Source organism: Bidens hawaiensis, unplaced genomic scaffold (genome assembly GCF_021521415.1).
Source record: "Bidens hawaiensis isolate Kalapana, Puna unplaced genomic scaffold, B.hawaiensis_p1.1 tig00023470_1, whole genome shotgun sequence".
NCBI classification, from domain to species: Eukaryota; Viridiplantae; Streptophyta; class Magnoliopsida; order Asterales; family Asteraceae; genus Bidens; species Bidens hawaiensis.
Genome location: NW_027493691.1, coordinates 88,274 through 113,444, shown reverse-complemented (window position 1 = coordinate 113,444; position 25,171 = coordinate 88,274). Strand labels below are relative to the sequence as shown.

Below are 25,171 nucleotides of genomic sequence, written 5' to 3'. Positions count from 1 at the left end.
CCATTCAAACCGAATCCATAACCACACCACCTACACAACCTACCTCAATTTTCACATCCTCTATCTTCAGTTCACCAATCCAAACAACCAGCTTATGGAGCCAAACCGTGATAACCTCACCACCCCAATCCAAAACACCACCTGCCAAACAACCAACACCACCCACCATTACAACTTCACCAATCCTTACCCAATCCATTACCCTACCTTTGCAAAGAACCTCACCACCCACAGTGTCCATCACACCACCATCCACCATCATTTCACCCAAACCCATTGCCCGAGGGAAGTCTTCGACACCTCCAGTATACGCCGATCCTATCCTCGATAGGATCGTCGCACTGGAGGAATCCAACGCAAAAAGGGCAGAAAGAGAAATAATTCTCCTCAAGTTCATCAAAGATATGAAACAGAAGGCGATAGAGGATGAGAAAGAGAAGGCAGCTCTGAGGGAGAGAATAAGGGTATTGGAAGAGCAGAAGGTGGTGAGCGATGCATTTGCGGAAAATCAAATACTGCTGACAAATACCTTCCATACCCGAATCCAGAATATGCAAGTAATAATGAACCATGAAGCCTCTGAAAACGCAAATTTGAGAGCAGATCATTCAAGGCTTGTTGACAGAATGACCACACTTGAAAGGAACTTACCAACTGCAAGTGCCCTCAGAACGAGTCTAAATAAGAAGATCGAGGATGCCACTAGGAAATGGGATGTTGAAAATGAAGTTACAAACTCTAGAATCTCAAGTATAGAAAATCAGCTTGCATCATCCGCCTCCCTCGATACACTGCGTACAGAGATGGAGGCGATTCAAGTAAAAGTAAAGGAGCATGATCATCTCAATGAGCTTCAACTAAAGACGAATGAAGAGTTGGTGAGCAAGTATCAAACTGCCTCAGACCTTATGGGTATTCATGAGGATGATTTTCATGGTCTGAAGGATAGGCTTGATGCGGTGTTTAAAGCTTAGAGAAGGTCTGGTGAGACTTCTCATGTTGGTGGATCTCAACCCATAGCAGGTCCAAGTGTGGTTGTGCGTGTTGAACAAGTTGTGGCGTCTGAAGGTGAGGCGACTGTTGGTTTTATAGTACAACAGGGTGGCCAAGCTGAGAGTGAAAATGGTTATGATGATGATGAAGATGATGAGGATGATGATGATAATGAAGAAGACAACAATGTGCATGACAGCTTTGATGAAGATGATGATGACGATGATGATGGTGGTGGAAATGGAGGAGACGGAGGGGACGGGGCAGCAGGAGGTGGATGTGGAGTTAACACTCAATCACCTCCACCCACTCAACATGATTATGAAGACCCTGCTACCCATGATTCATCTGGCAAAGTCAGGGAACACGACACACAGATCAGTGACATGTACAAAGAGGTATTCCCTGAAGGTGATTTTGCAGGCATGTTGGAAGCTTTTATTGCAGCAGGAGAGGACTTGGAGCAGTACATACAGCTAACAGGGAGGAGGCAGTAGAAGACGACTACCTCAACTACTCGCCAAATCCAGATACACCTCCAGCTCGAGTTCAAGCTTCAGAAACTCCTGCCGCTGATCCCGTCTCCGATCCAACCGCCGACTTAACACATGAACCACCTAAGAAGAAGAGAAAGACGCACATTGTGTCATGTCGTGCATGTGCCTGCTTGCTCAACTAACCTTATCATGACGATTCGCTGATCGTTTATGCGAAGTATGATAAGAGGAACTGTGTTTGGGCCATCAGAAGATATAGCGGCGATCTGATCTATCTTGACCACCACGAGCTGAAGTCGTTACCAGAGCTTGACATTAATTATCTACGAAAAGCTCTAGGTCATGGTGCGGTTGGGAGTACGATAGATAGTTGGGTCCCCAATTATCTACATCGTCAAGCGAAAGTGGACTACAAAGATTTCGAGCTGAATAAGGGTCGCAAGTACAAGAACCCAAGGGAGATCGACCCAACTACTGGAGAGCCTCACACTATGTGGAGATACAAGGCGCCGAAAGACTGTCACGAGATTTATCACGGCGAGCTTTATCTTCCTAACACTCTCCGAGATTTCATTGATTGGAAGTTTGATAATAAAACCGGTGAAGCAGTCATCTACTGCCGTGATATGCATGAGATTAGAGCCTTTGACGAGCATGAGCTTATGGGACTACACATTGAGGATGTGAAGAAGCTCTACAACTCACCGCTAGGAACCGTCGAGGATCCAGGTCGTCAGAATACAGACCGGATAGTTGAAGCCTTCAACAAGTTCGTGCGTAGACTTGTTGAACTTCCACTAACCGAGGACGAATGTTTGGTCTACGACATCGACGGGTTCCAATACTAAAGACTAGAGGGAGATTGTTAGGTCTCATTTTGTTATATTAGTCTTTTGTATTGTATTTATATGTATTGGGCTTTAGTTGTTTGGTTTGTATGTATAGGCCCAAGGGAAAAAACTTGTAACTAAGCGCATTGGGCATATGATGTGAAATGTTTCTCATGCATGCTTCTCTATAAATAGAGAAGCATGCGATGAGAGAAAATTGTTGATAATCAATAGAAAACCTTTTGTCAATTCTCTAGCATAACACACTTTCTTACTTTCTTTCTCTCGTCTATCTCTCTACCCGAAAATAACATCTCAAGATCCGAGACCGCTTAGGTGGCTTAGTGTGATTTTCGCTAGCACTAAGCTCGGTTGATCCAAGAACATTGTTAGATCCACCCGCCAAGGGACCTACAATGTCCACATAGAATTCCAACTTATCAATTTTCCATTTATTTAATTTCCACGTGTTAGTTTGAATATTAATTTTAAACATTAACTCCTAAGTTGAAAAAGGTTTCAAAATAAATTGTTATAATTATCATCTATTGAGTAATAAAGACAATTAATTGTTTTCATTGTTATTTTTTAAAATTTTGAGACTTTGTAATTTTAATTTTTTTTTGGAGGAATTATTTATGAACGTTTGGGCTAGATGTATGGATGTTTTGATTGAAATGGTGGTTTAGTTCACGAGTTTTGGATTATATTGTTGTTTTATTAAATGTGCGGTTTAATAAAAATTTTAATTATATCTCATTATTATATTCATATTTTTAGCATTTTTTATGTTGTGTACATGAATGCTTTATAATTTCAACAAAAAATAGTTTTATAACGCACAACTTATGTTATAACATCTACATGTTTACGCTTTATAGTTTACAACATATGACTTCAGTAGATGATGAAGTTTTAATTAAAATGTCTTTTTTGTTTCATGGTATAAGTTAGAAGTATGTGGCATAACTTAGAATTATGTTTTAAGTTGTTATTTTTCTCTATTTGTCTTTGTATGTTGGATTCTTTTAATTAAAATAAAAATGTGATACCATATAATAATAATAATAATAATGTTATATAATCTGACGTTTACAATTCATTAAAATGCATATAATACACACGCGCGCACTCTCTCTCTCACACACACATAAATATATATATATATATATATATATGAAGTTTTATATATTTTTCGTCTGTGTATAACACGGGATCTAAACTAGTTTATTATATAGTAAGTATAGATGTTTTCTTATATATATAAAAATGATATAATTTATATTAGACAAGTTAAATAATGAAAATGTTTTATAAATAAATCTAACGTTTTTTAAAAATATAAGGTACGTTTGGTAAAAACAATTAGAGAAATCATTAAACAAAAAACATATAAAAAGAATTTTAAAAAGTATGTATCATTAATGTATAATTAATAGGAGAGAGGGACAGGAAAAATAGTATGAATGCATAAAAGAATGACATGTGACAGAAGAAAACTTTTATTTATTATATAGTATAGATGTTATTACATGATTAAAACTCAATCCCTAACGCTATTTCATGTTATTCTATACATTATTTGCATTTAATCAAAGTTTAGTGGTCAAAGTTGTCAAATGCTAAACTTTTGTTAAAATTCTTTCTTCATGCTACGAGAAGAATTTTAATCCAACACGTCGCGATACTAGGCGATGTTAGGGTGTCGGTCGGATTTCTTTTGGGTCGAGCTACGCAATGGACCCGGTCCCTATCCTTTACGATACGTGGCGCAACATCGGATCGTGAAAATTGTTTTCCAACCCAAATTGATCACCAAATCTCAATTGTAATCGTTTGTCGAAGACGTCATTGCACGTGCCACCATGCAGCAATGCAACCAATCACCACTCCGGCCGAGACAAATACAAAAGCTTAGTGCACCGCATGCAAGTTGACGGCACTCTTTACCGTAGCCTTGCAAGCGCACTACAATATTTGGCATTCACCCGACTTGAGATTGCCTACGCCATCCATCAAGTTCTGCCTGTTCATGCATGCACCACGTGAGCCTCAATTTAATTATCTTAAACGGATTATAAGGTACTTCAAAGGGACAGTGGATCATGGACTACATTTATCGACCTCCAAATTGGTCCAACTCACGGCTTACTCTGACGATGATCGGGGGATGTCCTGACACTATACGATCCACCTCGGGTTATTGTGTTTTTCCTTGGTGATAACTTGATATCGTGGTCCTCAAAACGACAACATACTATCTCGCAATCAAGTGTTGAAGCCGAGCATCAAGGTGTAGCAAACACGGTAGCTGAACTTACATGGCTACTTAACCTCCTTCTTGAGCTTCACGTGCCTATCCAACGAGCATCGATTATGTACTGTGATAACATCTCTGCCATGTACTTATCTAACAATCTCGTTCAGCATCAACGTACCAAACACGTTGAATTAGACATCCATTTTATTCGAGAAAAGGTACGTCTTGGATCTATTCGTGTTTTACACGTTCCCACCAACTACTAGTATACGGACATATTTACTAAGGGATTACCTCGCCAGCTCTTCACTCGATTCAAGTCCAGTCTTTGCATTCGACCAGGGTTAGTGCTTCGATTGCGGGGTCTATTAGTATATTGTATTTTATTGTAATATGGTATAAATATTACGAATTTATGTTAGGATATTCTCCTCAAACATAGGTGATAATGCTATTCAAATTAGGCACTTTGTATCTTAGCTTTCTAGTTTTTCAATAAGACTCGACCGATTCGATTAATCACAAAATAAAATGTTCGTATCATGTTGACATCAGTGGTGTTCCTATTATATGAAGATATACCTTAAATGACAAATTTGGTTAAGGTTTGTGAAATAAAGTTTTATGTACTTTATTTATGGTGGGTCTAATGGTATGGTGTTTTACAATCTCAAAACAACTTTTTACATGTAGTTTCAATATACAACATTGAATGACTTAAGTTCAAATATGTTCCATATAAGCAAAATATAGCAAATGTAAGCTCACCCAGCCCCTATCTAGGAGCGATATCAGAAATTGACATATCGTTTAGTGACATTTGAGACGTTCTTCCCCTTTCATTTGATAAATTAGGGTTTCTTAAACCACTACTTCCCGTGGAAGAACTGAATTCTTTAACGAGTGGCCCTTCAGAATTAATATTAGTTCGCATGAAAAATGCAGGTTCAGAAGGTAGAGAAAGCGTGATAGAAGAGCTATTAAGCATTAGAACTACGGAAGCCATGGTTGGCCTATCATTAACATTGTCTTGAACACATAGTAATCCAATGTGAATACTTCTAACGATGTTGCGTAATGAACTCGATCCTGACTTCAATGTGGGATCTATTATATCTGGCCCCGTCCCATTTTTCCAGCTTTTCCATGCCTAACAGAAATAACAAGTTTATTTTCAAGATGTATTAATACAATTTCATCATATTAAATATCATAATTTAGTATTGCTGGTAAGAGTGATTATACTTACAACGCTAAGAAGATCATCGATATTCTCTCCATTGCGAAAAAATTGATTCTTTTGACCTGTTAACATCTCTAATACCAACACTCCAAAGCTAAAGACGTCCGACTTTACTGAGAAATGGCCATGCATGGCATATTCTGGTGCCATATAACCACTATAAGAAGTCATGAGAGGGCAAAAGATTAGCATTGCATGAATGTCTTGAGTAGCACGAGGTTAATTTAGTTCGAGAATCTTAGTCAATTACAAAGAAAACCTTGTAATGACAAGAATAGGCATTGCATCCTGTTGTCTAGAAGCCATTATCACTTATTCTAGTGCACATACGGTAAAAATACTGACATTGATGAAATCAGTAGTAAATGTGGAACCGTTGTTTATAAATGATGTTGCATCACAAATATGTTTGAAATTGTTATAACTAAACCAATTTAAGTAACGCAGTTGTAATTAACAAATATATAAATAAAGGAAGCTTACTAGGTTCCAACTATTCGACTTGTGTCGCCTTGAGTTTCCTCCGGTTTAAACAATCTTGCCATGCCAAAATCTGCAATTTTGGCATTCATTTCTGCATCTAATAGCACATTACTAGCTTTCAAATCACGATGAATGATCCTTAGACGAGAATCTTCATGAAGGTATAGAAGCCCCTTTGCAACACCATTGATGATATTGTATCGTTTTTCCCAGTCAAGAATTGTACGCTTATCTGGATCTACAAGCACCACCATGAATTATTGTTGTATTAGTAAAACTAAATTGAAACAACCAACCAATAGTGCTTTCATTACGGAAGTGCTAAAATTTCGAAGATGTTATTTGTAATTTTGTCAAAGAGGTTTTTTTTTTTTGCTTTCAAAGCGGACCAAAGTTTTCGCTATAAAACATTTTATGCAACCGTAAAAATTGAAATGTATAGCTGCAATGCATGTGTGCTTAATGCAGCTTCTGGAACTTAAAAGAGGATTGGCCTTACGAATTTACCAAATAAAAAGTTATCAAGACTTGCATTTGGCATATATTCGTATATGAGTAGTCGTTCACTTCCTTCTATGCTGAAACCAAGCAGCCTAACCAAATTACGATGTTGAAGCTTTGCAACTAGCAAAACCTCATTCTTGAATTCAACATCACCTTGTCCAGAACCTTTCGATAGCCTCTTTACTGCTACTTCACGACCGTCTCCAAGTTTACCCTGTATATGATATGATTAATACTGCGAAGAATCTTAAATTTTGGCAGAATTGTAGCAAGATTAAGTGGTCTACCATGTAAACAGCTCCAAATCCACCTACTCCAAGCTTATTCTTTTGAGAAAAATCTTCCGTTGCAGCTTTAATTGTACTAAAACTGTATTGCAAAGATTCAGCATTCCCAATATCAATAGTTTCAGCTAGTAGAGAGAAAAAAAAAGAGAATTAAGAGGAGTGCTTGATTCACAACTGAGTGTAATAGTTAACTATATAGCAATAGCAAAAACAACTTGGGTGTTGCATCATGTTAATTATATTGACCCATTGGCAACTGGCAAAGCTTAATGAAAAGCCCGGTCCCCCCCCCCCAACCACACATACCCCCTCTTCCCTTGCGTTTTCGTTCAAGCTTCGCCACTATATTGGCTAGCATATGAAATTAGTTTTAAGTTAGGATGTAGAACTTACACTCGATCATCTCTAGTAGAGGTGAAGGGCGCTTGTTCTTCTTGCGTAGTCTCATGAAGATGCAAAGTGAAGCAATAATAATAACAAAAATGATTGGCACAAAAACAGCTATGATCACAGTCCGTGTAGTGTTATCCTTATTTCCTACAAAAATAAAAATTCAAAATTGACAAGCTAGTCATGTAGTAAAAGTAGTAATAAATAATAATTGACTAATGGAGGACATTGATTCTGAACTTTAGGGATGGCATATTAACATATAACTAGTTCTCTCTTTTTACTTTGACGCCTAATAGACGCAAAAATTGGTAACTAGATATGGTCTTTGCAAAATATGATAAAACCAATAAACTTTTCCTATAATTATATGCTTGAGATGATATACGGATTCCAATATGAATATTCTAACTTGATTTATCACATGATCCTCATATATGTCTATATCTACGTCTATATATAGAGAAAGAGGATCAAGAGAAAATTAATTTTTAAAAAAAACCTAAAAACTTCATAAAGAATTATTTTTAATTAAAAATAAAAAAATATTTTGAAATTTTCTTTTCTTCCATTCTTATATTTTGTAACTTTCACCGGAAAAAAAATAAAAAAAAAAGACGTTGGCACATACATATTACTGTGCAATTTTGTTATATTACACATGTGTAATACTGTGTATATTTATGTTCAATAGTGTTTAATTGCATATATTTAATATTTGTGTATTGTATATATGCAGTAGTGTTGTATTATATACAAAAAAAAAATATAGTGCACATGTGCATTGGTGTTGTATTACACATATGTACTAATTTGCATTCGATGTGCACATTGGTATTATAATGCATATATACAATAATGTGCATCAAATATGTGTAATAGTGTTGTATTCTATGTGATCCAATACTCTTGCATATATGTAATGCACATTATTGCACGTATGCACTACACCGACAAGCTTACTGACGATGTTTTTTTTTTTTGGAACAATATCAACATATAAAAATAATAGGAAAAAAAGAAACTACATAAAAGTTTTTTTTTAAGTTAAAAATAATTATTTAGCAGTTTTTAAGTTTTCTCTTTAACTTGAGTTTTTATTTGATCCCACCCCACTATATCTATATCTATGTCTATATTACATAAGGTTCAGCATGGGCATGTTAAGAACTTTTTTTAAGAATTTTAATGTCTTCGTGCATATAATACAACATCTAATTACAAGGGTGTGAGGACAGAATTGGAAAACGCAGCGGAAATTAAATGGAGTGATATATTAAATCAAGATGGTTCGCTGACATTCTAGGGTTTAAGGTTCCTATTGAATGCAATGTATTGATTTTCTATTTATTGCTCGATCAAAACAGACCCTCTTCCCATTGATCGGTCACATAAAGATTCCATTTCAGGAAACGTTACAACTGAATAATCGATTGCCAACAATAGTATGCTGCAATCCTAATCAATTCCTTTTAATTTATGTCAGTAACGAGTCTTTTTAATTCTTGTTAAATTACACAATCTCTATAAGACGCCTCAAAATTTCCTCCACTCTTCGAGTTAGGTTGTCTTCAATCGATTCGAACTTACAAGTATATTAGTCCAATTTCATTACTAATTTGGTTCAATTTTGATTAATTAAAGCTTTTATTTTCATTATGTAAATTATTGACTGAGTTGATACCTTTTGTAATTAAAATTGCATAAGCACTATGTTGTTAGGAAACTTATTTCCCTCATGTTAACTTTACAGGCTCATCAGGGTTTTTTTTTTTATGATTATTGTTAATTTATCCTGAAAAATAACTGAAACTTGGAATTTTATAATTACGTTGCGAAAAGATCAAGTGTTTATTGAAAGAAATGTTTATTCTCAAATTGTGTTGCACAAATCGTGATTGGTTAAAAACTTAAAATTGGTAGTGTATCTTCATATTAGAATATGTATAAAAGTTAGGCTTTGTGTTTGGAAATTCTCAAACTGTGCTGCAGAATCATGATTGGTTTTGTACCTTTTCAATAATCGCATTGTAAGGCTAAATAGTCCATTTGAGTCATTTCCCTTTATTTGTCACATCTACGCCACGTCAGTTTTTCCTTCATTATTCAACGTCACCCTTCAACTAAGGGTACAGATCATTCCTCTTATTCTCCATCATTCTCCATCATTTTATTATTTTAATAATATAAAGAAATGAAAAAGAAAAGAAAAACAAATTGATTGGTTTAAGTCCAAATGACTAGAATGAGCACGCTCATTCTCCTCACGTCAAGCGTGAGATGGTATAGCGGGGTTCAAACGAGACCATTCCCACTTTTAAGTTCCACGTAGGACCAGTGAACAGTGGAAAAGGATGTATACCCCTGGCCTAAGTTACGTTTTCGTGTTTTATTTTTACGCTGCAATGCGGAAGCATGTAACAGTATCTTTTTTGGCATATTACGACTCTATTCTATTGGTTTTTTTATTGAACCAAAAAAATAATATCGACCGTTTCTTTGCATGCATACAACGTGTGGGCTGTGAATGCATGCATGAAATTTTAATTTTTATTATTATTATTATTTTTTTTCCCACAAGCGGGCGTGATTTTGTTTTTTTTATGTTCATATTTGTTTAGATCAAGGTTCACAAGAATCATATGGTAGTTTGTAGAAACTGATTTGGAAACAATTATGGTCACATTACATGATTGTTATATTGATTATTGATTGTTTTTGGGAATTTTTTAATCAAATACTTTGAAATATGGGAAAATTCTAAAAATAGCCCATTTTAGAGAGAAAAGTCCCAAAATAGGCCTTTTTTCTTCAAAATATTTTATAATTTGGACTATCAAGACGCATTGGGAATAAATAAAAATAAAGACGAGATTTTGAAAGAAAGTCAGGTAAAAGACGAGAAATGAAAATAATATCGTACAAGTCCAAATTATTTGTAATCTTGGAACCAAAGTTCAAATTTTTCAAGAACTTTTTTACTTAAAAAAACCGTCTTGAGAGACTTTGTTTTATGTTTCCTACCTTTCTCGTCCAAATTTTCAAATTCTTGGAAAATTATATTTTTTACAATTATACCCCTTAACCACCACCACCACCTTGAACTACCACCATCACCGACGCCGTCGTCGGCCCCACCCCCATCACCACCACCGTCACTACCACCATAGCCGCCGGCCAAGTTCAGACTCTCGCCCGCGTCCTCGCCGTGTTTGATATACCCGGATGTCATGTAATTGTAAGCGGTGAGAGTTGGTTGGGGCATTTCGTCGAACACCTGCCGGGCGTGCACCAAACAAGAGGATTTCAAATGGAGGATCAATAGCTTAATGAGTATGTTGGTGTTGGGTTTGAATCCGGTTTTGTTACTACAGGTGTGGATCTTCTGGCCGTGGGAAGGGGTGTCTGAATTGATGTAGGATTGGAGGGTTAGTGAGAGGGAGGTTGAGGTCAACGGAGAGAGTTGACCATGGCTAGGATTCTGGGTTCGCTCTCTCAGTAGATATAGTTTGTTCATCTGGCCCGTGCAGTAGTGGTGGAGGCGGCTATGGTGGTAGTGACGGTGGCGGTGATGGGGTGGGGCCAACGGCATAGGTGATGGTGGTGGTTCAAGGTGGTGGTGGTTAAGGGGTATAATTGTAAAAAAATATAATTTTTCAAGAATTTGAAAATTTGGACGGGAAAGGTATGAAACATATAAAAACAGTCTCTCAAGACGGTTTTTTTGAGTAAAAAAGTTTTTAAAAAATTTGAACTTTTGTTCCAAGATTACAAATAATTTGGACTTGCACGGCATTATTTCCCCAAATCTCGTCTTTTACCTGACTTTCTTTCAAAATCTCGTCTTTATTTTTATCTATTCCAATGCGTCTTGACAGTCCAAATTATAATAGATTTTAAGGAAAAAATGGTTATTTTGGGACTTCTCTCTAAAATGGACCATTTTGAGAATTTTTCCTTGAAATATATATTATTTTGGTAGTCTTTCATTGCGTCATATTAGAATTCTCAATGTAGAATACAAGAAATGGTTGAAATTTGAGCTTTGATTGCTCAAAATTAGATGTTTGACTTATCAAATACAGGGTAATATTTCTTTTAATGTCCTCAAAGTTGGATGTTTGACTTTCAAACTTGGTCATACATAGAGCAACCTCTTTCTTAGTGTCTTCTGGTCTAATCAGTTTGCTTAGTTTAGTTTGTCTTTGTTAATATACAATATGAATTTGTTGAATTTGGTGTTCATCTGAGGTCATGTTTATTGGTTACATTTATGATACGTCTAATTTCAAGGCATTTAATTGGTTAGTATGTATAAATATATGATGATTATTGATTGTTTATACTTTATAGGCACACTCTTATGGCGAAAACGGGCCTCCTAACAAGCCCATGTTGTGCAACGCAGGGCTGGCTGGGTGGTGCTGGTCGGACTGTCGAGCGAGACACGTAATTTGCGGCGGGGGGGGGTCAAAATTTATATATATATACACAATTTAAAAATATAAAACTTATAAAATATGATTTAATCTTTATCATCTATAATTATTGGGCCCGAACTTTTTTTTATCAATAACCCATTTAATCAAGTTTAAATTATTTGGCTCAAACTAAAAGAATAAAATAAAAATCAAATGCAAAATAAAAGAAATAGCAATCGATTGAAATTCTTCCTTGGCTCCTTCCTTCTTTGCGAATGCTGAATAAAAACTAAACAACGACTAGCCCAGTTGACCACCACCGTTGGTTCATCGTTGACCAACAGGCTCCTTCGCAGTTACCACCAAGAACCAAGATATGTTTTTTTAGTAGAGCTTCACGAATCATTGGTTACTCGTTAGCTATTAGGTTGTTTGATTTAAATAATATATTTTTCTATGTTTATTCTTATAACATAATCGTTGTTTAAAAAAATTAACTTATATATTTCATTACTCGTTAGGGCTATGGATCTTCTTATTTTAGCTCGACCGAGGTATTTAAATTCTCGAAGAGGCCCTGCAGCCTGCAGGTGCAACCGGTGCAGGTCCTGCTGGAGAACGAAAGGATCACTTTTAAACTACACTCTGCTTCACGCTCGCTCCGAGCTCGATGATTTCGAAGATCATCAGCTTGTGTGTCTCTACTCTAGTTAGGCCTGTAAACAAACCGAACGTTCGTGAACTATTCGTGAACCGTTCGGCGGGAAGTTCGTTTATGTTCGTTTATTTAATAAACGAATGAACACAAACAAAATATTTATGTTTGTTTAATTAAACGAAGGAACATGAACACATACTCCGTTCGTTCATTTATATTCACGAACGTTCGTTTATGTTCGTTTATTTATGTTCGTCTGTATCTGTTTATTTATGTTCGTTTATGTATTAATAGAAAATAATTACTTATTATCTGGATGAGAAATCTAATTAAAGGTTTTTACATTTTTTAATTTGAGTTCATTTAAGTGTTTTCATTTACCTTCGTTTATGTTTATTTGTGTTCATTTACATTTGTCATCTATGTTCATTTATATTCGTTTATCTTTGTTCAGTTATGTTCGTTTAGATTATAAATATTTGTTCGATTAAGCGTTCGTATTCGTTTGAAGTTCAATGAGCGACAAGAACATACCCTTGTTTGTGTTTGTTTGATTTGTTTACAAACTTTTATTATTCAAATTGATGAATATGCCGGTCTCAATTTCTAGGCTCTATTGATTTTTATTTGTGTTCGTTTGTGTTCTTGAACACATTATTTCCTTAACGAACGAACATGAACAAAGCCTTGTTCGTGTTCGTTCGGTTCGTTTACAGCCCTAACTCTAGTATCGTTTATAATTGAAAATTAAAACCAAACAATTATTATATTTTTTCAGAGGCAGATTTCTTTTACTGAACTTCAATCTGGAATTTTGGGTGTTTGATAGACTTTCTGTCATCAACCCAAAGACAAACCATAAATATCTGATCTCAACGTCAAAAATTGAATTATATATGGGACAACTAGGAATTTTTGTTTTCATGTATAGATTTATTCAAGACTAACGGTTCATATATTACCGCATATCAGTATATCACACATACATTATTGTTTTATTCATACGGTTCTTGATGCTATTACATAAAATTATAACTTAGAAAATACTATTTAATCATACCTGCAGGTGCGGGTCGTGGTGGTGGCGGCGGAGACGATGGTGTTGAGGGAGTAGCTCGAATACCCTCGTTAAAAAACGGATATATCTCGAACCTAAAATTGCAAGTAGGTAGAACCATTTTGCCTCCAATTTTTCCATTATCATGAAGCCCTATCCGACTGACTAGATTCTCCAAACATTCACTACACTGCTGCTCCGTTAAGTATGGAGCACACTGCACAAGCCCATAAATCCTATCGAAACCTGGCCCAGTCCTGTTACCGGTGGCAAACTTCAGCAGCTGATCTCCAGCGGCAGCTCTACCTCGAAGGTCATCCATTAATGGTCGCAGAGCGCCGTTGAACCGATCAATATCGGTTGTATTCTGTGGATTAAACTGAATAAAATAATCTGTCGGCTGTGGGTATGATAATAAGACATTGTTGGAGTATTGCAGAAAACAGAAGTCGTAGATTCCTATTGCTTCTTTCTGATTCGGGCAGACTCGTCGCAAGTTAACGATGGAGTCATTCAGACAACTGCTACACGTATCTGGAATGACATCGCCTCGACAAAGTGCGATAGAGTAGACGGTATTGTTGCCTTGTCCGGTGGAAAAGTTAAAGAAGCCTAAGCCCGAGTTGGTTGTGGGGAGGGTGGAGAGGGTGGTGTTGAGATTCCTTTGGTAGGCACTATTTATGGTATAGTTTTCGTTGTTCCCGCAGCGGTTGAAAACGAAATTGGGTTGTGCTAGGGTGATGGCATTGATTGAACATATGTGTATCAAAGAGAACCAGAAGAGGGGGAGTATGGACATTGTTTATTGTAGATGAGGAGGATATCGTAAATGTAAGTGTTATGGAAGATATATAGAAGAGAGTTTGATCATTAAAAGACACCTGCATTGACCGAGTCATGGAGAAAGTTATGCATGGCGGTAGATCGACCACATAATCCTCTTGGCCCACCTAATTAACGTTTCTTGAAAAATCACCAAATCGTGGTTTCAACAAACAAAACCCTTTGAAAAAATAGTTTGACTTGTAAACTTATAAGAAAACTTCTTGTACTAAATTATTGGCGAAGCTTCTTTAGATCTGGAGTGTCCCCCCCCCCCCCCCCTCGATTTTATTGTGAATTTACTAGTTTGTTGTTCTGAAAATTTTTACACGTAACGTAAATTTACCTGATTTCGACCAAATATTTAAGTCCGGACCCCCTCGTTTATTATTAATTTCCCATCTAAGCTTCGCCACTATACTAAATATACAAATAGTAATTACGTACGTCCATTTTCTTTTGTGATGTACAGATTCGAATTTCCCATAACTTTCACATAGAAAAATAAACTCTACACACAACATAGCTAATAGACATGGAATTTAGAGCATTTTCTGCCCATCTTTTTTATTTAATTTTTAAAATTACAATAAAAATAACTGTATTTTCTATTTCTGTTGAATTAAATAATATTTTTATACTTTTATCATTATCTTTTTTTTTCTGAAGTCACAATCACTTTGAGTAAATATTAAAAAATAAAGGTGTATTGGTTTTTATTAATCTCAACTATCATCTTTTGGTCGTTGCCGGTCCCAACTAAGGAATTGGCTGTTGACGGTCCCAACTTTTAATGTATATGTTCCCAGCGGTCCGCGACTAATAAAATCCTAACGTTGTTACTTGTAGGTCGTCGGAAAAACGATTTTTGCCGGAAAAGCCACATAAATGCCGGTAAACTCAACCTGAACACCACCACCAACTGACGACTCACCAACCACCACCAATCGATTCTTACAACGGTTCCAGGGTTCCGGCAACCTCAATAATTGGGGCTTTTATTAGAAAAAGGTTCCTAAAAGTTCGATCTAAGTTTACAAAGATGTTTGGAACGAAAGTGTTGAGTTTTCCAGAAAAATGTGAGTTTTCAGACCAAAAACGTTTTTCGATCTGGCGACCTACAAGTAACGAAGTTAAGATTCTGTTAGTCGCGGACCATTGTGAACAAATACGTTAAAAGTTGGGACCATCAGCAACCAATTCGTTAATTAAGATCGGCAACGACCAAAAGATAATAGCTGAGATTAATAAAAACTAATACACCAAAAATTAATATGGACAAATAAAGTTTCCCAAAAATAACTATATTTTCTCTTGCTTCACTCACAATCAATCTCAACCTTTTCCTATAATATGTAAATCTTTTCTCACAAAATTTTAGTGGATGGTCTGAGAATGATCTTAGACCATAGGAACCGTTTCATGTATCGCCATTTTTCCCATTTTATCCTCGCATGTCACATTAGCGTGACAGCGTTGCGTTAGCTTTTTTCACTTTTATCTAGTTTCTTTTCAAAGCATTGTTAGTTTTTCCATAGTTTTTCCCGTTTTGATTTATTTTTAAAATAAAAAAAAACTAATTATTTTTTAACTAAATTAATATGAAACAAACTAATTATTTTATTTAACTAAATTAATACAAAATAAATAATCAATAAATTTATAAATTAAATACAAATAAACTTACAATAAAAATATAAATAATTATTTAAATGGTTCGGCTGATACAAATGCTCCAAATGCTTGATGAGATTCGATTGTAGGTTGACGTGGGTTGTTCAGGATCGTATATAGAAGTGTGAGAATATCGGGTTCTATCGGTTCATTATGTGGAGAATCCTCTACGTAATCGGGAGGCCCTACCTTGATTCTTTATAATCATCATGTTGTGCAGAATAACACAAGCGTACATGATTCTTTGAGGATGCATTTGTTCGACGGGTTGGTGAATTATTTGTCACTTTCCTTTAGGACACCAAAAGCTTGCTCAATATCTTTTCGGGTTGCTTTTTGCGCTTGAGCGTTGTCATATAGCCGATGTGCACTTATTTTAAAACTTTGCCTTCCTCTAGCATGAACACGCGTTGGAAAGTACTCGAATTTTGCCTCTAAATCACCATGTTAAAAATAGCTCTTTGCTCATTCGAATTTTTCTTTAAGTATTTCGGGGGTTAATGTCGGATTCTCATCGTCAAAGTATGGTTTTATTAACCGAGACCCTTCACAATTGTCTCTACACGCATACCTTGTTCAAATAATTAAGGTATATTGGTTTTAATTAATCCCAACTATTGTCTTTTGGTCACTGTCGGTCCCAACTAATGAATTGGCTACTAACGGTCCCAACTTTTAAAGTATTTGTTCATAATGGTCCGCGACTAACAGAATCCTAATGCCGTTAGTTTCAGGTCGTGGGAAAAACGTTTTTGGCCGAAAAGTCAAATTTGTTGCCGGAAAACACCACCTGAACACCGCAACCACCACCAATTGACTCACCGTCAACCAACTACCACCACTTGAGTACCATCACCGATTCTGACGATGTTCTAGGGTTTCCGGCGACCTCAATAATTGGGGTTTTACTAGAAAAAGGTTCCTAAAGATCTGATGCAAAGTTACCAAGATGTTTGGGACGAAAATGTTAAGTTTTCGGGAAAAAAAATTGAGTTTTCCAGCCAAAAATGTTTTTCCGGTGACCTTAAACTAACAACGCTAAGATTCTGTTAGTCGCGGACCGTTGTGAACACATATGTAAAAGTTGGGACCGTCAGTAGCCAATTCATTAGTTGGGACCAGTAGTGACCAAAAGACGATAGTTAGGATTAATAAAACCAATATACCAATAATTAATAAGTCAAATGCATAAAATAATTAATAAGTTACACAGATAATAAATAATTAATAAGTTAAATGCGATAATATTAATTTGAAAACTTAAAACATTAAAAAAATAGTAAAATAAAAAGCAATAAAACATTTGAAAATATAAATAAAACCTTCTTGACAATGAAGTGGTTTGTTGGGTTTCGCAAAATACAACAGCTGTCATGCTAGTTACAAATTCGAAGCTAGGCCTACTTGTTTGAATATTTTCTTCCTTAGACCACCCCATTCACGAACCACCCCAATCCAAACTTTATTATAAAATTAATTTCTCTTTTTTTCACATGTCTAACCCAACCAAACCCAAACCTTTCACACTCATTAACAACCCAAACTTTAATATTTTTTATTAAATAAATATAAATTGTTAGATTGTTTAGATAATAAGTTTTATCCGAAAAATCTTATGAACCAATAGGAATTGATAAGTGTCGGATAATGTATATCAATAATGATTAGTATTTAGTTTATTATAAAAATATATTTTTTTCCTATCTTATGTTTTTAATAAAATTTATACTTGTGTGTTCACAAAAAAAAACTAAATAATACCGTGTTTTTAGATATTTTTAAAAACTTATTTATTAAAAGTTATTAAGAAAAAACAATTTTAGTATTAAAATTAATTAGTATGTAAAGAAAAGGAAATATAAATTAAATTTTGAACCAATACATGAATGACATGTGGGCATGGTGAAAGATAGCAAACTAGGTTGTCGGATCCGTTAACTTTTTTGATGTAAAAGGATATAGAGTTAAGAAAATGTAAAAATATTGAGTGAAATAAGTGATATACATAGGAAAATTAATAATTTTTTATTTTTTTCAAGTTAAAGGTCATTTGACCGTTGAAGTGGGCCGATTTTGATGAAAAGAAGACCCCCCGAAAACCCAAGGGGTGTTCAAGTTTTTCCTTCGACCAGGAATTTGTTTTCACCGGATTTTACACTGATGTTTTTCACCCTCACTCCGTGTCCTCTTATGAGTCAATTTTTTTAAAAAAGGTAAAACAATCTGAGATATGAAACTCCAAATTTATGTTTGTTAATCCCAAAAGAAGATCAAGAAAAACAGGAATATATTTTATTAGCTCCAAGACCCAAGTCATCCCCGTTTGTCCAATTGTATTTTTATGTATTATAAGATATCATATCTCATACACTGTATTCTTGAGTTTTTTATTTTAGGATTTAGAAAAGAAAATATAAAAAAAAAAAAAAATTTCATTCTTGAGTTTTTTTTTTTTTTAAGAAAGACAATGAAAAGAAAAGTTAGATCTTTTTTCCTCTAAAACTTTCAAGCCAAATATGATTGTGAAGTAAAGTTTATAGCTAATTACGATATTACTAATTTACCCTATCTCAATTCTCTTTTCCATTTGGCTATGAGGACATAATTGTAAAGTTACAATTTTTTTTTCATTTTTTTCCATCCGATCTAACTCAAGAATGTAATTAACACTTTCTCCTTTTTTTTCTTTTATTATAACTCGAGAATGCTTTTTAAGTATATAATTTCTTTTCCTTTCTTCCTCTGCCCAATCTTATAATTTCTTTTCCATGTATTTTAAACCCGATAATACAATGTTAAAGATTAAGGGTTCAAGTCCTTTTGTGAACATTATTATGGTATTATTGGAAGTAGATTAGATTCCTGTTAAAAAAAAGCCTTCTAACTTATGAGCAAAGCGCCAAGTTCTACTTTTTTGTTTTTCAACCCAGGATCTGTATTTCACATTTGAATGGTTAGTGAAAAGTATTTTTAGAAAGAGGAGAAATTTTCATTATTTTATTCATAAACCAAAATGAACAAACAGAATACAATATTTAAAAAGGAAAGCTACTCAATGATTTGCAACAAGCTGTCGTTAGAACAATTATAATAATGTCACCCGGTCACTTCATTCAATTAATTCGGTTTGTTAGGTTTTAACCGATACAAGCTGAATTCGGATCAATTCGGTTTTCGATTTGAGATAAAAAAAAATATCGAAACCGAATGAATTGTAAACTGAACTGATACCACCCAAAAGGATGGTCAAATTAATAGAGGTCGTCAATAGATGCTTAGAAGGTATTAGAGATGTGTAATAACGGAAGGACTCAAGATGTGGAGTAAATGGTTGTCATTGGTAGATTGGTGGTATAAATGACATCATTCCAAGATTATGTGGAATTCCATCTTCCTTGCATATTCCAGTGGGCCCTTCAATGGTGGACAGACTTGTGGGTGAGCTTTTTTAGTTAAATGAAGCAATCTTTGACTACAGCTCATATTAGAAATAGCTGACAACCATCATAGGAAAGATCATTTATCCCAAACTACATCGTTATTGTTAAACCACTACCCTTACGGTTTAATTCTAACAAGCTTTAACCAAAGATCTATATAGAGGTAGAAAAGTTTGGAGTTGCGGCTTATCATCTTGATTTACTTAAGGATGCTTAAACTCACCCAACATTTCATGTGTCCCTTAAGAGAACTCAGGTAACAATTAACCACAATCCCATGGGTTCTCGTTTTAATTTAACTCCAGCAACGGTAAAAAGGGAGAGCCGAGCAGCAATCAAGGTGTTGGTACATCGACAAGGGGCATCTTTTACAGATGCAACATGAGAATGTTTAGAAAATTGTGTCTACGTTTTCCAACTTTTATTCTTTAGGTCAACGATTCTATAGTATTTGTTATGGTAAATAATAATGCAAGAGTAGAAAATGTAATTCATCAAACCAGAATAGGGAAAATATACTATGTTAGGTTTACTACGGCTTAACTATCATGTAACGGATTTAACATATTGTTAAATCCTCCATTTTTTATGAACAGTAGCCAGAAACACAACGCTCATGTTCTGTATGAGTGTATTCATTTACCTTGACAAAGGAGTTCAAAGGACATAAAAAATAAGAAACACAACGCTCATGTTCTGTCTTTACCAACTCCTAACTTTACTAATATTGTAAAGGAAAACCAAATTCTAAAAATTCAAAAACAGGTTTGTCATAGAAGACATAAGATAAGATTAGAGTTTAGAACTTACACAACTTCGTGTTGCAGTTTTACATATAAGATCAAAACCACCAAAAAGATTTTTTTAATTTTGAACTTCTTTACTTTTTGGATGAACCAAAACCTCCAAAACCCATCATAGCTGCAACATCAGGGTCTACTTCAATTTCCTCCTCTAATGCCTTCTCTTTCTGTTTTAAAAAAACAAAAACATACACAACATCAATCAGACTCCACAACATCAGGGTCTACATCTTTACCCTCCTCAGACTCCACAACATGATGATGATGAAAAAACAATAAAAATGTAAAATTATATAAAAATGACCTTCTTTTCCTTTTTCCTTTCTCGCTTTTGACGCTTTCTTTCCTCCTCTTCTTGTTGTTGTTTCAAGATTCGCTCATCAAGATCTAACATAAGCAACAAAGAGGGTTATTTTCAATGCGGGTTGAGTCAGGTTAACTTAATCAGAAAGACTTTTCATACAGATTTTCAATTTTCTTTTTATGTAATCACAATCAAGTTTACTCTAAGCTTACTGTACCTTGTTCAGTAAACGTTCCAGTCTCTTTTCGTTTCTTGAGGTTGTCAAATCGTTGCTGAACCTGTCTCAAATAAGCAAAGAATTTAACAAAGCTTATATTACTTGATGAAAACCTGTAATTCAAACACATAATCTTGTGGTTTGATAGGTTCATAAACTTGAAGCTTTTACATGTTGATCTTATGGTGATTATGCATCTAACAAGCTTCTTTAACCGAGTAAAATTTTGAAGGACTTTTAAATATTTAATGCATGTATGGATCTCTACCTGTTCAAGAGATGCTCGTTCTACTCGCATAGACATCCCCAATGCTCTTTGATCTGTGATAGATGATAGATTAACAATAAATCATAATTATATTTTCAGATAAGTGCAGTTACTTACGCTTCTTTCCATTGATATGATCCAAATAGTTGGCAGAATCTTTCACTACACATTCACAAACAGAGCAGAAGTATCCAGCCTGCATACAAATATACAATCATATTATATCTTTTTTAACATATCTAGTGATTTTCATCATAAGGTAGACCTCAAATCATATCATACCATATGATATAATTGTCTGACTGCACATTTAATTGAGACTAATTGAATTATAGTTATAATATTTTTAAACCGAATGAGAAACATGAAAATAGCGAAATTGTCCCTGATATAAGATGATGAATTACACGTCAAGTTGGTCCTTAATTTAGTGGGTGTTAGATGTTGAGATCATATATTGAATTTGAAGGTTCGAGATGGAAGGCATGCCATCCAAAGTATTTTCTTAACTAAAAAGAATATTTCAACAACATGAAGAAGTCAGCCTCTCAAAAAGATGAGACATTAAGCCCTTAAAGCATGGATAGTGGTTCATTTATGAACTGTCTTTAAATAAGCTTAGTAGACCATCAAAATAAATCACTGACTAGAAGGGTAGAAAGGTCATAAAATCATCCAAAGTTTTAAAATAAAAAAGACAAATATATTCTTGAAGATCAGTACCAATTAGTTTCTTGCGGAGATTTGGAAGTTTAAGAAAATTAGGGTAAAACCAGGTTTAAAGATTGTGAATGCATTAAAGAGATAGATTTTAAAACGTGCAGGAACTTTGGCACGTAATCGGGGAAATGTAATTTGTTGATGGCTAATGCATTCATCTTGGATCCAAAACGCATACACAATTCCTTCAAATTAAGGTTATTGTTCGATTAAGAATCGTATAGGAACAAATCACATGTTCAAAATGGATGGAAAGAAGTGTTTGAAGGCCATGTTCCAAATCCAAATGTTGAATAAGTTTTACTCAGCACAATGAAGCTGAAATTGTTGCTAAAGGCATTGTGGTTTTGTGGGTAAATCCAAAAGAAAAATAAGGGATCTGTGTGTGTCGGTATGAAAGCTTTGATGACTTAAAATGACTAAGCACATACACTTTATTCTAAATATCGAATAGGATGCCAAAATAAGCATAAGTGATACCCATGATAATTGTGGCATCTTAACAAGCTTAATTCTATTAAGTTCGACACAGTTAAGCTCTAACTTGCACTGGTGATCAGTTAGGGTTTAAATAAATAAAATTAAAAAAGGACGGTGTATGTACTTTTAAGATTATTACAAAATTGAACAAGGTATTAGACTTTAATGAATTAGCCTTTTTAGCATTACTAGGTAGATGAACTGTTAAGTTTTGCCCTTTTGACTTTGAACTGGTTGTGTATTACCAATGAAAACAACAGCATGGTGAAAGTGTTTTAAGCGGCCACTGTGAGTAAAAATTTCAAATTAAATATTTATTTTGCATTTGTCTTTAAAGTTCGAATGTTGTGTCCTTTTAGCAATTTGGAAAAAAATTAATTGTATGAAGTTAGTAAATCATCTGTAAAAAAGATTCACTATATATAACATCTGCACATATTGGTTCAAAAGTAACTTAGAAACATGATACTAAAGACATACCTGCTGGCTAAGGGGTGCAATTGGAGTGACAACCTATCAAAAAAAAAGAAGTTTGAAGTCAGAACAAAATGGCATTCATATATTTCAACACCACCAAAACAGTATGTTAACCATCACTTAGAGTTATAAGCAGTGGCGAGAACTTTCAGGGTGGATTGCACAAGTATATTGTATGCAAATGTAGATCATGTGAACAAATGCAGATGTGAAAAGAAAGTAGATACAAGCCGCTAAGTAAGATAATACAAGCTTAAATCTGCCAGGAGGGCAAATTAAATCATTAACAGGATTCTTGTTAAAATTTTGTAACATCATTCTAAAATCTAAACCATCAACACAAGATAAGGAATTCTTATTTCAAAAGAGCATGGTTACAGTAATTAGCAACAAAGTTGATGACTTGATGCCATTTTTACCTTTTAACCCTTGGTCTAGCTCCTGATTAAAAGTCAAAGATCAACTCAGCAGTCAGCACTTACCCGACGAATCAATCTAGATAATATAAATATCCTTTCAAATTCCCTAAATCCTTCATTTTCATAATTCTTAATCGGGATTAATAAATCCCAGTGATCTTCAACCTAATAAAAACCGACAACCATGAAGAGCACATTTTGGAGCAGAACACGTAATTGCATAAAAATAACCTATTTACTATTGAACTGTCACACATATAAAGCAAAGAAACGCCTCAAAAGAAAAACTCGTGACTCACCACACTGAGCAAATCCCAAAGTTGGCAGGATCACATTTACCAATAATATGTTAGCAACAATGACAATAAATGTTTAATTAATTATTTAATTACTTTTAACACTGATCAGTAGGCTGACTAAAAACGGACTAAAACATTTAATAAGGAACCAAGACAACATTTTCATCACTTACTAGATGCCATGCAATCTCAAAACAACATTTTATGCAACTATTCACACATGCAGCTACAATTGCTACCAAACAATGCCCACTTCACGAAAGAAAAGGTAACTAACCTGAGTCTTCCCGAGGCGCGAGTCAAGGTCCACTTCATAATCCCTATGCTTTAATGGCTTTCTTTGCACTGGCGGTCCTTTCGCTGCAATTAAACAAAGTTATACATGGTTAAAACAGTTAGATTCGGAACGTTCTTTTAGTCGATTGAATGATGAATTTAAAAATGTGTAATTGTGCCAGAAATTGAACTCTTAACTCACCTTTAGACTTGGAACGTTCCAACTCCTAATTTGCATAAAAAAAACATCAGTCATTTGACAGAACTCATAATCAAAACCCTAGAAATTGAAAAATAACAGTCACAGTAATGAGTAAATGCAGCTACCTTTTCTTCACGTTCACGAGCACGTTGTTTATACTCTTCTGGATCAAATTTCTTTCTGAAAGTGTTGTCAACTCCAGCAGTACTCTGCATACATTCAGCAATTGAAACCATTATTATTGTTTATAACAAATCAGAACAGCAATATAAAACACTGTGAATTCGAAATCAGAATGATATAAAACGTAGAGAAGATGAGCTTACGTTGTTGGGCTGAGCCATAGCTTGGATCGACGATCAGACTCAATAATTTGCTGGAACTTGAATTTAAGGTGGATACTATGCAAGAGATTGGAAGATTGAGAATTAGGGCGCCTTCAAAATATTGTTATTCAATTTGGGGATAAAATTAAACCCTAATTCTATTTCTATAAGATAAAATGGATGAAAGTTTTACGGGATCGATTTTGAAAATTTGAGGTCGGGTCAAAACGTAGCGAGTTTCGGGTCGGAACCGGTTTTGAATCGACATGGATTTCGGGTAGGAGCTTGTTTTAGGTCAAGCCAAAGCACAACCCGAACTATGTCGGGTCGAAACACGTTCCTATACGAACCTCGATCCGACCCAAATATCTACGCGACCCGAACTCATGCTGAGCCAAAACCCGTCTCGACCTGAACCTATTATGACACGAACCATGTTTCGACCCCAAACTTGACTTGACCTAAACCCGTAACCGTCCCAAATCCATGTCAGGTCGTAGCCCCTTCCAATTCGAAACCGGCCGCTCCGAACCAAAACTCATTGCGACGCGAACCCATGCCAAGCCGAAACTTGTTCCTACCCGAACCCATCCCCATTTGAACTCATGCTGAAACCTGATCCGACTAGAAACCCATTTTAACCCATAACTCGTGCGATCTAAAATCCGATTTCCCAAAACCTTTCTGATCCGAACCCCGTCTCGACCCGAACCCGTGCCAAGTCGGAACCTATTCTGACCTAAACCCGTTTCAATATGACCTCTCTCGACCCAAATCAAATTAAATATTCCAACGCATCTTTGAACTTTCCTTTAGAAAGT

General features: G+C 35.1%; 2 protein-coding genes across 2 annotated transcripts; both read right to left on the bottom strand.

The window, feature by feature from the left end:
- Positions 1 to 5,355: 5,355 nt before the first annotated feature.
- On the bottom strand, positions 5,356 to 14,430 carry LOC143567636 (cysteine-rich receptor-like protein kinase 10). Its single transcript, XM_077054008.1, has 7 exons — positions 13,627 to 14,430; positions 7,491 to 7,634; positions 7,098 to 7,222; positions 6,814 to 7,024; positions 6,307 to 6,544; positions 5,830 to 5,980; positions 5,356 to 5,730 (listed from the first exon to the last, which is right to left on the bottom strand). Exons 1-7 carry the CDS (start codon positions 14,420 to 14,422, stop codon positions 5,356 to 5,358), a joined length of 2,040 nt encoding a protein of 679 aa, XP_076910123.1. The 5' UTR covers positions 14,423 to 14,430.
- A 5,966-nt stretch (positions 14,431 to 20,396) lies between these two features.
- On the bottom strand, positions 20,397 to 24,412 carry LOC143567635 (uncharacterized). The gene is made up of 10 exons (XM_077054007.1): positions 24,351 to 24,412; positions 24,150 to 24,233; positions 24,025 to 24,049; positions 23,824 to 23,906; positions 22,832 to 22,864; positions 21,269 to 21,347; positions 21,152 to 21,204; positions 20,884 to 20,944; positions 20,667 to 20,749; positions 20,397 to 20,529 (listed from the first exon to the last, which is right to left on the bottom strand). Exons 1-10 carry the CDS (start codon positions 24,366 to 24,368, stop codon positions 20,440 to 20,442), a joined length of 609 nt encoding a protein of 202 aa, XP_076910122.1. The 5' UTR covers positions 24,369 to 24,412; the 3' UTR covers positions 20,397 to 20,439.
- Between the last annotated feature and the right edge of the window lie 759 nt (positions 24,413 to 25,171).